The 17,157-nt window shown below is 37.2% G+C and overlaps 2 protein-coding genes across 2 annotated transcripts; both read left to right on the top strand.

The window, feature by feature from the left end:
* On the top strand, positions 1,154-2,098 carry LOC102185355 (olfactory receptor 2B11-like). Its single transcript, XM_005701546.2, has one exon. It carries the CDS (start codon positions 1,154-1,156, stop codon positions 2,096-2,098), a length of 945 nt encoding a protein of 314 aa, XP_005701603.2.
* LOC108633423 (olfactory receptor 2B11-like) lies at positions 14,005-14,943 on the top strand. Its single transcript, XM_018038643.1, has one exon. The coding sequence runs from the start codon at positions 14,005-14,007 to the stop codon at positions 14,941-14,943; it is 939 nt and encodes a 312-aa protein (XP_017894132.1).

The following is a 17,157-nucleotide window of genomic DNA, read 5'->3' as shown; positions in this document are numbered from 1 at the left end:
CTAAGAAAAAATTTGAAGATAGAGACTCCTAATCAACCTGGACACTATAGTTCATGAAAATAACCAACCAAACATTAAGTATTACTTGCAAAAGTGTAGCCACACATATTGGATTGGTTAATCCTAATAGTAAGGTAGATAAGGGAGGCTCCAAATATTTAAGCAGTGCATAAAAGATACATTTGTTAATCATTACAGTGAAATGGGACCAGTTTTCTGATTTCGTATCCTACTACACCAGTGCTTTTTCAAACATTTTACCATTGCCTAAAGCAACTTTTATATTTTATATAATAAACCTAGTCACACACGTATACATATACTCACACTTGTAATGAAACAAATATTATAAAATCAATAAAATGATATATAACCATTAAATGTGTGATAGATTACAATTCACAGTATGAAAAGCACTAATATATATTATACTGTATTTTTAAGAACTGATACCTTTAATAATTTTATATAGCCAGTCTGTACAATCAATTATTGCCTGTCTTGTTTTAAGTTCCAAACATGTTGCAAGGAATCAGTTTCTTTTAAGTGTGTGTGTGTGTGTGTGTGTTTTTTTTTTTTTAATGACAAAAATTTACTTTGGCAAAAGTAATTTTAGGATTTGAGGCATAGGATTAAGGAAAAGCACTATGTCTTATTTCTGTGTAAAGCAGATGAATCCAGCTGGAGCCCAGTGAATTCTAAAATTACCCAGAAATCAACTCAAAAATTCAACCAGAGAATGATGAAGCTCAACTGAGTAAGGATGAAGGAAATGAACACAGGCAGTAAGTCAGCATGGGTGGTTCTTAGGAAACAGTCTTCTATTTTGTTATTTTCTCTAATATAAGAGCAATTGTGAGACCCCCTTTCTCTAATAATTAAACTATGAAAATTTGTTATATTTCATTTCCTAGGTAAAATATCAAGATTTGTTAGTCTTCCTTTCAAGTGTACTACAAAATCATTATTTGGGGCATTTTGTCTCATAAGTTTTTATCTTGCAAATATCAAATCACATCACTGGAGTTTTACCACAGAGAAAAATCCCTTCATAACTCATGTTATTTAACTGAATAAATTGACCATCAAGAGTATTTAATACTGAAATGCAAATCTTCCCTTTGACTTAAATCCACAAACAAGAGCAACAGTCATGAATGCAGGCAATGCAAGTACCCCACAGTTTTTCATTCTCTTGGGTTTCTCTGACCATCCCTGGTTGGAAATGCCACTCTTCACAATAGTTCTTGCTGCTTACATCTGCACACTAGCGGGAAACATCTTGATTATTGTGATATCCAGGGTAGATCCTCAACTTGACAGCCCTATGTACTTCTTCCTTTCCAACCTCTCCTTCCTGGACCTTTGTTTTACTACAACCACCACCCCTCAACTGCTGCTGAACCTCTGGGGCCCAGATAAGTCTATCACTTATGGAGGCTGTGTGACCCAGTTTTATATGTTTCACTTCCTGGGAGCCACTGAATACATCCTCTTAGCTGTGATGTCCTTGGATCGTTATGTGGCCATCTGCAAGCCTTTGAGGTACCCAGTTATCATGCAACAGCAACTCTGTATCTTCCTAGTGGTCATGGCATGGCTAAGTGGTTTGGCTAACTCCTTGCTTCAGTCATCCCTCACCATCCAGCTGCCACTCTGTGGCAACAACAAGGTAGATGACTTCCTGTGTGAGGTCCCAGTGATGATCAAGATGTCATGTGCTGACACCACATTCAATGTAGCTATGCTTTCTACCGTGGGCACTTTCTATTCTCTGGTTCCCTTGTCACTTATTCTTGTCTCCTACGGGTTCATTGTAGCTACAGTGCTCAGAATTCGGTCCTCAGAGGGAAAGAAGAAGGCCTTTAACACATGTAGTTCTCATGTTATTGTTGTATCTCTCTTCTATGGACCAGTAATTAGCATGTATGTGCAACCTTCTTCTACTAACTCCCAGGATAAGAACAAACTAATGTCGCTTTTCTACAGTTTGGTAACTCCTATGCTTAATCCTTTTATTTATACTTTAAGGAACAAAGACATGAAAAGGGCAATGACAAGCCTTCTTGTCTTATTGTACCATCAAAGAAGAGAATAAACATAGCTATTTTTGTGCCTCATACTCTCCATATAGGGCTTGGAAGAGCCCCTGTACTAGAAGCACTTCTGATTTTACCTCCTCTCAAAATTCTCCCTAAAATGTAGCTTTTTAATATGTAGCTATCATAATAAATAAAATAAACATGTGGTACAACATTTTAGATAAAATTTATAAAAATGTTAAAATTCATTTGTATATAAATTGTGTCTTAGAAAGTATTGAAAGACATATTTTAAAAATATCTCTATGTGACAAATCCTCTCATGTGTAGGCACATTTGATGCACCTGGTTGTACTTGCTAGAGGGCTGTTTTTCAGCTTTGGCACACATTACAATCTTTAAACTTTTAAGGACTAACTCCTCTACAGAACTCTTATATCAGAATTTTAAGAAATCATGTCCAGAAAATTAGTTTTTGAAACTGCCTCAGTTAACTTTGAAGTACATGCAGAATTTGTGAGGACCATCATCGGAAAAACAAATTGAGATATCCATTAGGGACAGAGGTCAGAAGGGATCTCAAATATGGGAAAAGGTATAAACTGACCCTTCCCCTCCAAAATAGGTGACAATTTGCCAAAAGATTGAAGAATTTCAAATGCTCTAAGCTTTAAAAGAAAGATACAAATGCATAAGCAGAAAAATTAAAAACACAGCCCCTAGCAAACACTAAGGCAAATGCAACAATGCCAAATTGAATACCTAGACAATATGATTTCCTTAAAAAACCAATACAGAGTTGTAAAGTAAAATAAAGTAAAAATAATAAATAAATAAATATTCTATGAAATTCAGCTAAGTACTTCAATCAGTAATGAAACTCTCATTTACATGCAATAAAATTTTTCAAAATTGGTTTCCTAAAACTAAATTATACAACAAAGAATTGACAATTGAATTGTTACTGTTGATTACTAAATTATCAGTATGGGTAAGTAAATATTTAAAACTATCTCAAACAAACCAAAAACGAAAAGGAGAAAGCATAAGAAATTATGCAAGAAAACATATGATTTAGAGAATAGACACATGAAACTAAATATAAACAACAGGAATGGTAGTTGAATGAAAACAATAGATAGAGGAGAAATAACTAAGAAAATAGTCAGAAAATTCCGTGGGAATGAGAGGTTCCAGCCATACATTAGGCACTCCAGCCCTGGGATTTGACACCGGGAAAATAACCCCCATTAGCCGGTTTGAAAACCAATGGGGCTTAGATCAAAGCTATAAGAAACCAAGACTCCACTCTTAAAGAGAGCACCACAGTTGCGTTTACTCTTGATCACAGTGCAGAAGCTACAAACTGAAAATTGCATGGGCTCTGGTCAGCTTGCCAGGACTGCGCCAGCAAGACCCCGGCCCACACCGGCCTCCAGCTCCAGCCCCTCTCGCCCTGGCATTGCTCTCCTCTGTAGCAGAGGCTGTTGCCAATGAGAACACCCACACTTAGAAGGAAAGGAGCTGGCTTGGAGCCCAGTCATGCCCTCACCAGGGCCAAGGCAGTCATTGCCAATGTATGTGTCCATGCTCACACATGAGAGGAGCAAAACCTAGGGAGGAGAACATTATCACTGGTGGGCATAAGGCCACCTTACTGGCATGGCACCAACTGCTCTCGCCCCAACCCAGCCTCCAACCAAGGCATGCATATACTGGGGGAAAAGTGAAACCAGCCCAAGAGTGCAACTTCATGCCCTTAGGCCCAGGCAAGGACTCAACCAAGGTAGAGACAACCATCACACCCAAGAGAAACCCAACTCTGTCAGAGTTCCTTGTCTAGCCCCTTGGGCCTTGAACCCACCTCCAAAAGGATGATGAGCACAAGAAAGGTGCTTACTCCCACCTGACTCTGACTCAAGCCCCTCCTACACCAGCCATACCTCGCACCAAGGTGGTGGCTGCCAGCACACACGGAGAGAAGATGCATCCCATGCTCACTTCAGATCCAGCTCTCCTGCTGAAGCCCCTGGGCACACACAGAATGCCTAAGGGTGCCTCAAGCCCAGGCTAGGTAACTACTTCACTTAATTTGATAAAGACAGAGAAAGTTAAACAAAATGAGAAGACAAAGTAATATGTTTCAAATAAAGAACATACCTGAAAAAAACCCTAATGAAACGAGATAACTCACCTGATAAAGAGTTCAAAGCAGGAGATCAATCAAGTTTGAGATGGCTGCCCCAGATGGGGATTTAGAGGAAAAAAAGGAGAATACATGGGCAGAGATATGCCCTAGGGAGTGAGTGGCTGGAGCTACAGATTGAGTGACCCAGTCCTGGGGTCCTACACAGGGCAAATGAGTCCTCTTGACTGACCAGAGGATCACTGGGACTAACAGGAAGGCTGTGGGAAGCTTGACTCTGCTGGTGACGAGTGCACATCACTAGCTTACCCTCAAAGCAGGGCAAAGATGGTGAAGAGAAGACTACTCCAGTGGCTCCAGGGTTTCTGGAGAAAGCCTCTGCACATGCCCTGACCCAAGCCAAGCATACACTTCAGTATCACTTAATTCACATTGTAGTGCAGCACTGGATCTGGGTGGTCATGACCAAGAAGGATGCTCAAAAATGGGACACAGAGGTGACTCAGTCCCAGGTTGGCATCTGGGTCAGGTGGTGGCCATTGTTGGAGCTTACGCAAGCATCACACTGGAAACAACCCAGAACTCTGACAGTGGCCAGTTTGCCACAGTTCACACACTGATACATGCCAAGTGTCCATGTGGACCCTGCCTTCCCTGTGGTGTGGTTCCATAAAAGGGTAAGGTGGCAGAAGTTGGAGGGGAATAATCAGCTATGAGAGACAAAGGGGACTTGGATCCAAGACTGCATCTGAGCAGAGTGAGGGAAATATTTGCTGGCCCCTGCTCAGGAAGTGCATCAGGGACAGTTCGGATCTGTCTATGGCCAACACAAGCTAAGAGCCTGCTTGGGCCCTCCCTTGCTTTAGCACTTCCCCACTATGGGGCAAAGGTCCTGGTGTGGGAGAGGAAAAAGCACACTGTTAAAGGGAAAAGACCCAGCTTGGGCCCAGCCCTCAGGGGTTGGTCCAGCAACATGGGATCAAAACCCACTCCCAATTAGGAGGTGACAGTCATGAGCAGAGGGGAAATCCCACTTCATACACAGCTCCAGCTTCAGTCCTTCCATCTTCTACTAAGGTAATGGCTGTTAGTACATCCTGAGGAAAGAAGTGACATGTATCCATGTCAAATCCAGTTCTCCCACCAAAGAAATCGGGCACATGCAATCCATACAGAGACATTCCCACAGAGTGACACTCAGGTAAGACCACAAAAGGTCACTGTTTAATCTAAATTCATAGAGGTTGAGAAAGTGAAGCAAGATGAAAAGGCAGAGGAACTGGTTTCAATTAAAAGAACAGGAGAAAACTCTAAAAAAGTAATGAAACAAATAAACAATTTACCAGATAAATAATTCAAAGCACTAGTAATAAGAATGTTAACTGAATTAAGGAAAAGAATAGATGAACACAGTGAGAATTTTAACAGGGAACTAGAAACATAAAATATACTCAATCAGAAATGAAAAATTCAAGAGCTGAAATTAAAAAAAAACAGTCAAAGGAATGAATAGGTGGCTAATTGATACAGAAGAACTCATAAGTGATCTGGAAGATAGGGATAATGAAAATCACTCAATCAGAACAGCAACAAGAAAAGCAAATTTTAAAAACTGAGAACAGTTTAAAAGCTCTCTGAGACAACATTAAGTGCGTTAATATTCACATTATCGGGTTCACAAAAAAAAGAGGGGGATCTTAAAGTGTTTCTGATGAGATTATGGATAAAAATTGCCAAAATATGAAGAAAGAAACAAATATTCAGATACAGAAAGGACAGAGGATTCAAAAAAGTTGAACTCAAACAGACCCATACCAAGACATATTATAATTAAAATGGCAAAGGATAAAGAAAAAGAGAGAATTGTATTACAAATACAGTCAGAGGGGGGAAAAAAGTAATATAAAAGAGAATCCTTATGGGTTCTCAGTTGATTTTTCTGCAGAAACTTTGCAGGTCATAAGGGAGTGGTATGACGTATTCGAAATGCTGAAAGGGAAAAACCTACAACTAGGATATTCTACTGTGCAAGATTATCATTTAGAGTTGAAGGAGAGATAAAGAACTTGTCAGACAAGTAAAGAGTTTATCACAACTAAATCTATCCTAAAAGAAATGTTAAAGGGTCATCTCTAAGTGGAAAACAAATAGGAGTCTATAGGAAAGAGAAAATCCCAATAAGAAAGGCAATTATATAGTAAAAGCAGATTAACTATTTACATATAGAAATTAAAGGACAAAAAAAATTATAAAATAACTGTAACTACAATAAACAATACATGATTAACATGAAGATATAAAATATAATATCTGAAACACAAAATAAGGAGAAAAGGAGTAAAAACTGTAGATCTTTCAGAATGTGTTTGAACTTAAATGACTACCAGTTTAAAACAAGTAGATATAGATATACAAGCCATAGTAACGACAAATCAAAAACCTACAATAGATACACAAAAACAAAGGAGAAAAGAACAGAAGAATACTAGCTAAAAACTCAATAGAAAATAATAAAAGAAGAAAAGAACAGAGAATAACTACCAAAACAACCAGAAAATAATAAAATAGCAATAAGTACATACCCATCAATAATTACTTTAAATGTCATGGAGTAAATGCTCCAGTGATAAAACATATAATGGATGATTTGATTAAAAAAAAAAAAAAAGACCCAGCTATATGCTGCCTACAAGAGACTAACTTCAGAGCTAAAGACACACACAGATTGAAAGTGAGGGAATGGAAAAAGATATTTCATGCAAATGGAAACAAGGAAGAAGGGGTAGCAATACTCATATCAGACAAAATGGACATTATAACAAAGGCTTTTCCTATTTTCTAGTTCGGCAAAATTTTCACTGTGTTCATCAATTTTTCCCAGTGCAGTTAGCATTCTTATTGCAAATGCTTTGAACTTTATCAGGCAAATTATCTGTTTCATTAGGGTCTTTTCAGTTGCTTCTTGTTCTCTCATTTGAAACATATTCTTCTGTCTTCCCATTTTAACTTTCTCTCTCTCTTCAAAATTATATGAAATCATTACCTATCCTGGTCTTTGACTGTGTTTGTATGGGAGCATCCCTATGCAGTTTGTGTGTGCCCAGTGTCTTTGCTGGGAGAACTGGGTCTGAAATTAGTCTGAAGGTAGCTCCATCTTCCCCCAGGGACTTGCAACCTGGTAATGGTTGCCTCTACTCTGCTCACAGGCAGGGCCAGTGAATTGAGATGTCTCAGCTCCCATCAAGTGTGTTCACTCTCATTGCCAATAGACATCTCCTCCTTGATGGGTAATAGCACTGGAGTAAAAAGGCCTGATGCAGGAACCCAGTGTAGACTCTTACACACCCTGGGGTGGTTCTGGCAAGTCAGCCAGAGCCCAGAAAGCTTTCAATATGCAGTCTCTGCTATTGATCAGGAGTAAGCATGATTGTGTCTGCACTCTTCAAGAGCAGAGTCTCAGTTTCTTACTCCAGTAAGCTCCACTGGTTTTCAAACCTGCTGAGGGGTCTCCTCTTCCTAGTGTCAGACCCCAAGGTTGAGGTGTCTAATATGGGCCTTAACACCTTGCTCCCCAGAGAGGATACCCAAGCCTGTGATATTCCCCTCTTCTTTCGTGTCTCCTAGGGATGTGAGTCCCAAACAAACTGTTTCTCTCTTCCTACCCAATTGCATATGAATCCTTCATTACAGCTTTGGCTATAGTAGGTTAGTTCTGCTGTCCCCAGGTAAATTTGAGCAAGAGTCCCTGCATATGTCATTATAGTTTCTATGTGTTTCTGAGAAAGGTGAGCCCTGTGCCCTGCCACGCCACCGTCTTGATCTCCTGAAGGTATTTTTTAAGTTATCACTTTGATTTCTCCTCACATGAAAGACCACTTAATGATTTTCTTTTTCTTCTCTCTTCAACTGATTTTTATGCTCCCTTATTTTATGGCCAGAAATAATTAAATCTTAGGTAAGATAGTCTACAAATGAGCAAAGTAAGATATTCAAAGAACTCAGATATAAATTCTCTAGAATCACTTATTCAGGCTAGTTTTGTACTAATAGTATCTTATTTAAATTTATTATCAACAACAAACTATCAGAAAAAGTAATCAAGAAATAATTCCATTTACAGTTGCATCAAAAGAATAAAATGCCTAGAAATAAATTTAACTAAGAAGGTAAAAGACTTGTACTGAAAACTATAAAACTCTAATGAAAAAATGAAGAAGATACAAATAGATATAAAGATTTTCTGTGCTTATAGATTGGGAGAATACTTTATGTCCACATTACACAAGGCAATCTACAAATTTAATGTAGTCCCTACAAAAAGCAATGGCAGAGCTAAAAAGAAATAACCCTTGATATTGTCACTGATGATTTTTGGGGGGCTTCTGACTTCAAAGGTAATGACAAGAGAAACAAAAATAAACGAATGAGATTACATCAAATTAAAAAGCTTCTGCACAGCAAAGAAAACCATGAACAACATAAAAAGGCAACCTACACAATGGGATAATATGTTTCAAATTATATATTTAATAAGGGGTTAATATCCAAAATAAAGAATTCATACAATTAGATTGCAAAATGGGCAGAAGTGCTAAATAGATCTTTTTCTAAAGAAGACATAGAGATGGTATACAGGCACATGAAAAAATGTTCACCATCACTAGCAATTAAGGAAATGCCTATCAAAACTACAATGAGATATCACCTCTCATATCAGAACAGCTATTATCAAATGGATTAAAAATAACAAGTATTAGTAAGGAGGTGGAAAAAAGGGAACCCTAGTGCACTATTCATGGGAATAAGAATTGGTGTAGCCATTATTGAAAATAGTATGATGTTTCCTCAAAAAAGTAAAGATATAACTATCATATGATCCAGAAATTCCACTTCTTAGTATTTATCTGGAGAAAATGAAAGCACTATTCAAAAAGATATGCACCTGTATATTAACTGCAGCATTATTTACAATAGCCAAGATATGGAAATTGCCTAAGTTAACCATTGATGGATGAATGGATAAAGAGGATGTGGCATATATATACAATGGAGTAATAAAAAATGGAACTTGAGAACATTATGATAAATGAAATAAGTTAGACAAAAACATATACCATATGATTTTACTTACATATGGAATCAAGAAACAAATGAAAAAACAAAACAAACAAAAAAGAAAAACGTAATGCGCCACTATTATACCATGGTGACTATAGTTAATAATATTGCATTATAAATCTGTAAGTAAATTGCTACGAAAGTAAATCTTAAAAATTCTGGGGTAAATATGTAACATTGCATAGTGACAAAGGGTCTTCCCAGCTGGCACTAGTGCTAAAGAACCCAACTGCCAAAGCAAGAGATGTAAGACATGCAGGTTCGATCCCTGGGTCGGGAAGATCCCCTGGAAGAGGGCACGGCAATCCACTCCAGTACTTTTGCCTGAAGAAATCCATGGATAGAGGGGCCTGGCAAGCTACAGTCCATACGATTGCAAAGAGTCAGACATGACTAAAGTGATTTAACATGCACGCATAGTGACAAATGGTAAATTAGACTTACTGTGATCATTTTGCAACATATACAAATATCAAATCAGTATGTTGTGCAACTGAAAATACTGTAATGTTGCTGTCAATTGTGCTTCAATTAAAAATCATAACAGTAAAATTTTTAAAATAAAATAACATAAAAGTAGTTTCCAGTGTGTCAGGAAATGAGTTTATTTTAAAACAAATCTAGTAGTAGAGGACTCTTGCTACCAACCCCAATTCAGTAAATAACTAATTATACGTAAGACACATTTCCATGGAGAACTCAGTCCCCAAAGAACTTTGTCTGCTAACTCATCTGGGATAAGCATAAATGAGCTGTTTGTAAAGAATGCCTAAAAGTCTTAGGAATGTAATACAAAAAGCATACCTGCAAAGCAGTCTTGATATTATCTACTACTGTCTTCCTATTCTGGGCTTTTTTCCTTTTTTGCAGCATTGTGTCACACGAAGAACTCACACTTCTGAAGGTAATTCTTAGACACTCATTTGCATACTATAGTTTCTCTGTCCTTCTCTGAAAGTCTGAAAATTCGTGTGTGCCTCCATAATTCCTTTTTATTAAATTACAGTTATCAAAATAAGGTGAGTAAAAAGACACTTGTTTTAAAGACTACCCATTCTTAGGGAAAGTTGGAATGTGTTTACTTCAAAGTAACTGATATGTGTAGGAAAAGCAGAGAGCATTTCATTTCCAGGAGCCTTCTCTAAATTTTGGAAATATATAGTTTGATGCCTATAGAAAGCAACTAGATTTATCTTTGTAATCACACTCAGTCTTTGACTTAAACCAACCTTAAAATCATGTAAATTTTAGTAAATACTAATCTGACAGACATTAAACACCTGAGTGAAGTGTGTAGCTTTCATTTAATCATGTGAACATTTTTAATATGTAGTCAAAACTTGATAGATTGACTTGTCCACATGTTTCATCCAGATGCTTTGATTTCAGATAAATTTTCATTTCTTCTACAATCTTTCCCTATATATAAACTTAAAAATCACTATAAATACAAAGAAAATAATGTGGAATACAAATGATACATAACTAAGACACACCAGAATGAAAACATTAGTGGAGATTTAAAGGAGAAGGCAAAAGGAATAGATTGTACCCTGGTAAAGTGACTTTGAACACTGGGTTAAACAGTGGAAGCTAAATAGATCATTATTTATCTCCAAGTGAAAATAGTGACGAAAAATCACTGAAGGCAGATCAAAAAGTAGGCTAAAAATTCTTGGAATATAAGAACTAAAAATAATGAAACATCATGAGAATGATGCAAAAAAGATTAGTTACCTAAGAAAGAATTAAACAGTGTAAATATACATCAAAAGAGAATCACATTATTTAGGACACTTTTTGTACTATCTCCAGGGAAATATATGGAGAAATGAAGGAGGCTCTGGGGTGATCATCATTCACAAACAAAACTGCACTTGCTAAGGTGAATAATATATATAAAATTCCAAATAATGCAGATTTAATACAATTGATGAGATTATACTTGGCTGAACACTATCATGAGAGTTAGAAAAAATTATGTAAGAATTTCTGGAGGATCAAGACTAAAATTACTCTTTAAAAGATTGCAAAATGAATCATGGTAAAAAAATTAAAAAGGTAAGTATAACAATGTTAACCAAACAGACAATAGATGTCATACAGTGCAATTATTTAATAATGTGGGCAGATTGCCTTTTATTTATTTTAACAGCTAAATTAATTCGTACCATGCTTTTGTTTCACATATATCTATACAAAGTACTTTCACCATAAAGAGAACTTAGGTCAAGATATATTCCTACATTTGAAGTGTTCTTTTAATACCTTAAATAATGTCAGAGTTGAATGAGTTGTAGCAAACATATTCACTTAGAAAATATCTCTACATGTGCTTTCTTTGGAATCTTGAAACTCTAAATTTACAGTCTCATTATCTCACTGTCTCAATTTAAGGAATTAATTGCTTTTTTATATTTAGAACCTCAATAAACATGATTGGTTAACAACATCTTAAAATATGAGTACTAAAACTTCCTTTGTTATAGGGTTTGGGGCTAGGTACTAAAGATTTAATTGGTGTAACATGCTTACTCTAGTGTTTGGTGCATAGAGCTCTTTCAGGATGAGTTGAAATTATTATTTTATTACTATATTATACACATCCGATCTAGAGTTAGTGTGTAAACAAAGGACCATATTCACATCTTAGCCCTGAGTAGCTTTGTGTGACAGCTCACAAGATGGATTTGAGGATTTGATGAAATAAAGTATGTGAAAACTATGCTTTGCAAGTGTAATTCTGTTTCCCTTGAACCAATAATTAATTGGCAGAGTAACTTGGAATTTTATCACTGGTATACACTACCTCAACTTCCTATCTGATTATTTTTCGTCTTACAGAAGATAATAGATTTCATGAAACACAATTTAACGCTAAACAGGAAAAAAAGGATAAACAAAAATTTACTTACTTTTTAAATTTTCTCAAAAACTGCTTTACTCAGCTAGTTGATTTTGTTGTTGCACATGCCTCATAGCTTTAAAAAAAAAAGAGAGAGAGAGAGGGAGAAGTTCCTTGGTGGTCTAGTGGTTATAGCGCTTAGGATAAGGCATTTTCACTGCTATGGTCCAGGTTCAATCCCTGGTGGGGGAACTGAGATCTCCCAAGTTGCACAGCACAGCCAAAATCTTTAAGAAATGGAGGGCATCATGTCGTGAGTATATGAAGTACTTTATGCCTATGAATAATGTCTGCAATCCTGAATTGGAATAAAGAATTTCCTCCTGACATCAATTCCCTGGCCTTAAAGGATGTTTGTAGTTATATGCAATTAAGTGAATCAATGATAACCATCCAAACTCTTATATAAAAACAGGATAAGTCCACTCACTGAAGAAAAATTCGTACAAGATAGATAATTAAAATTTAACATGAAAAATCAAATGCCCAGTTTGAACTAAGTAGCTATGCAAGAAAATTTACATTCAAAAACAAATTTTTGAGTATGGAAAAACATACTATATAGCAAAATTCTCTCATTATATACTTCAGGAAATTGACATGCTTAAATTTCTTGCTCAATTCCAAATTACTAAGATAGATTTAAATAAAACAAGCCTTCATAGTTCCCATGAAGTGAAGTGAAGTGAAAGTCACTCAGTTGTATCCGACTGTTTGTGACCCCATGGACTATACAGTCCATGGAATTCTCCAGGCCAGGATACTGGAGTGGGTAGCCTTTCCCTTCTCCAGGGGATCTTCCCAGCCCAGGGATTGAACCCCGGTCTCTCACATTGCAGGTGGATTCTTTACCAGCTGAGCCACGAGGGAAGCAAGCCCATTCCCATGGGAAAGATATAATTATTCAACTATAATAACATATCTGAATCTGAATAAGGTTATCTTTTTTAGCTTTTTAATTTATACTAGAGTATAGATGATTTACAAGGTTGTGTTAGTTTCTACTCTACAGCAAGGTGATTCAATTATACATATTCACATATCTATTCTTTTTCAAATGCTTTTTTTGTTTAGTTTGTTACATAATATTGAGTAGAGTTCCCTGTGCTATAACAGTAGGTCCTTGTTGAATATCTATTTTAAATATAGCTGTATGTACATGTCAACCCCCAATTCCCTAACTATCCCTTCCACCAACTCTTCCCTCCCTGGTAACCATAAATTCTGAACAAGGCTATCCTGATAATGCTTCCTAGGTTGTCTCCAGTCTGGTCTTCTCCCATAACTATGTCAATGCTTTTAATCTTCTCAATATTTCAGTAATGCCTTGCAGCAGTGTTTCTGATAATGACCCATCTGACTCCTGGACTCCATGCCACATCTACTCTATCAGACACCTGGAGATAGGAATCATGTTAACAGTCTCTTCAGCTAAAATTTTCACAAGCAAAGTATGAAAACCATTACTTTGGAGTATCGGAACAACAGTCACTTATTTAATCCTCACCAGAGCCCAAAGACAGTTATTCCCATATTTATTAAACAGAGTAGGAAACTGACCTTCAGCGAGGTTATTTGTTTAAGGTAGTTGCCTTTATTTTGTAGAGTCATGAAAAGTAATTAAGTCACCTGGTGTCACATTCATTTAATTATCTCCCTTCCCAAGTTACTGTACCCAGTCTCCTATGAGTAGTTCATAATTGTGCACACTGCATAACTGTGTTTTGTCATTTCTCAAAGTATTTCTATCTTTCCTGCCATTTCCCTGCTATAGGTGAAACAAATTGAAGATAATGGAACTAATTAACAAAAGCCATCCTGAAGAGTTTATTCTACTAGGCTTTGCTGACAGCCCTTGGCTAGAGCTTCCTCTATTCATTATTCTGCTTATAACATACCCCATGGCCATGATGGGAAACATAGCCATCATTCTGGTGTCCAAGGTAGACCCCTGTCTGCACAGCCCCATGTATTTCTTCCTCACTAACCTCTCCTTTTTGGACATGTGCTACACCACAAGCATTGTCCCTCAGATGCTCTGTAACCTGGGAACGTCTAAGAAGACAATCAGCTATATAGGGTGTGCTGTTCAGCTTTATTTCTTCCACATAATGGGGGGCACAGAATGCCTGCTTTTGGCTCTTATGTCTTTTGATCGCTACGTGGCCATCTGCAAGCCTCTACACTACACCCTCATCATGAATCAGCGCGTCTGTATCTTATTAGTGGCCACCGTGTGGATGAGTGGAATGACCTATGCTGTCTCAGAGGCCACTGTCACCTTACAGTTACCACTGTGTGGTCGCAATACCCTGGATCACTTGGTATGTGAGATTCCTGTTCTGATAAAGACTGCCTGTGGTGAAAAGGGGGCTAATGAGCTCACACTCTCAGTGGTATGCATTTTTTTCTTAGCTGTGCCACTGTGCTTAATTCTAATTTCCTATGCTTGCATTGGACATGCTGTATTTAAGATTAAATCTTTGGAGGGAAGGAAAAAAGCCTTTGGGACATGTTCTGCCCATCTCATTGTAGTTTTCCTATTTTATGGTCCAGCCATTAGCATGTACCTTCAGCCCCCCTCCTCCATCTCAAGAGACCAGCCCAAGTTCATGGCTCTCTTCTATGGAGTAGTGACTCCTACACTCAACCCTTTCATCTATACTCTGAGGAATAAGGATGTAAAGGGGGCACTGGGCAACCTCATGGGGAGTGTATTCACTTGCAAGTGAGAGTTAGCAGACATCAAATGAAATTATTTGACCATTGAGGTAGATTTTATAGAGGTTTCTTTAATAACTCACTCTAGCCTCTTATGTCCACAGATCATTTGATGTTCTTTTTGCAAAATATGTCATATTCCTCATATTCCTAAGCAATGGTAATTCTTGGCTAATACTCACCAGTAAGAGCATTCTGTGGAAATGTATTGTTGCTTCCATGTCCTGGCTATTGTAAACAGTGCTGTGATGAGCATTGGGGTACACATGTCTCTTTCACTTCTGATTTCCTCGGTGTGTATGCCCAGCAGTGGGATTGCTGGGTCATAGGGCAGTTCTATTTCCAGTTTTTTAAGGAATCTCCACACTGTTCTCCATAGTGGCTGTACTAGTTTGCATTCTCACCAACAGTATAAGAATGTTCCCTTTTCTCCACACCCTCTCCAGCATTTATTGCTTAGACTTTTGGATCGCAGCCATTCTGACTGGCATGAAATGGTACCTAATTGTGGTCTTCATTTGCATTCCTCTGATCATGAGTGATGTTGAGCATCTTTTCATGTGTTTGTTAGCCATCTGTATGTCTTCTTTGGAGTAATGTCTGTTCAGTTCTTTGCCCCATTTTTTGATTGGGTTGTTTATTTTTCTGGAATTGAGCTGCAGGAGTTGCTTGTGTATTTTTGAGATTAATTCTTTGTCAGTTGCTTCATTTGCTATTATTTTCTCCCATTCTGCAGGCTGTTTTTTCACCTTGCTTATAGTTTCCTTTGTTGTGCAGAAGTTTTTAAGTTTAATTAGGTCCCATTTGTTTATTTTTGCTTTTATTTCCAATACTCTGGAAGATGGGTCATAGATGATCCTGTTGTAATTTATGTCAGAGAGTTTTGCCTATGTTTTCCTCTAGGAGTTTTATAGTTTCTGGTCTTATGTTTAAATCTTTAATCCATTTTGAGTTTATTTCTGTGTATGGTGTTAGAAAGTGTTCTAGTTTCATTCTTTTACAAGTGGTTGACCAGTTTTCCCAGCACCACTTGTTAAAGAGATGGTCTTTTCTCCACTGTATATTCTTGCCTCCTTTGTCTAAGATAAGTTGTCCATAGGTGCGTGGGTTTATCTCTGGGCTTTCTATTTTGTTCCATTGATCTATATTTCTGTCTTTGTGCTAGTACCATACTGTCTTGATGACTGCAGCTTTGTAGTAGAGCCTGAAGTCAGACAGGTTGATTCCCCCAGTTCCATTCTTCTTTCTTAAGATTGCTTTGGCTATTCAAGGTTTTGTATTTCCATACAAATTGTGAGATTATTTTTTTCTAGTTCTGTGAAAAACCTCACATTTTTTAAAGCAACTTAAAGGAGTTTACATATATTTGGTGTTTAACTAATATGGTAAGAAATCAACATAATGTTGTATAGTGAAAAATTAATAAGTAAGAATAACAATAGTGAATTGAACTTTTCTGGCATGTCTTCTGGTCTAGCAAATCAAGATTTAAGCAAATTATTGGATGATAAATCATATGCTTTTCTGAACAAGGTTTTACTTGAGCCCTCCAAGCATCTCTGGCAAGTATGGGGTTTTGATTCTAAACAAAATTTTGCCCCTCCTACCATAGTCTTGGGGCTTCCCTTTTGCCCCTGGACATGGGGTATCTTTTTTATGGTGGGATCCAACATTCTTCTGTCAATGGCTATTCAGCAATGATTTGTAATTTTGGAGTTCTTGCAGAAGATGAGCACTTGTCCTTCTACTCCACCATCTCAGTAACTCAGCATTCTTACCTTGAGAACCCCGTTAACAGTATGAAAAGCAAAAAGATATGATACTGAAAGATAAACTCCTCAGGTCAGTAAGTGCCCAATATGCTACTGGAGAAGAGCGGAGAAATAGCTCCAGAAAGAATGAAAAGACAGAGGCAAAGCAAAGAAAAAAAAAAAAAAAAGCCCAGTTGTGGATGTGACGGGTGATGGAAGTAAAGTCTGATGCTGTAACGGATAATATTGCATAGGAGCCTGGAATGTTAGGTCCATGAATCAGGGTAAATTGGAAGTGGTCAACAGGAGATGGCAAGAGTGAACATTGACATTTTAGAAATCAGTGAACTAAAATGAACCAGAATGGGTGAATTTAATCCATATGACCATTATATCTACTACTGTGGGCAAGAATCCCTTAGAAGAAATGAAGTGGTCATCATAGACCACAGAAGAGTCAAAAGTGCAGTATTT

Source organism: Capra hircus, chromosome 23 (assembly GCF_001704415.2).
Source record: "Capra hircus breed San Clemente chromosome 23, ASM170441v1, whole genome shotgun sequence".
Taxonomy (NCBI): domain Eukaryota; kingdom Metazoa; phylum Chordata; class Mammalia; order Artiodactyla; family Bovidae; genus Capra; species Capra hircus.
Note: the sequence above shows the minus strand (reverse complement) of the source record. Positions and strands in the feature narration are given on the sequence as shown.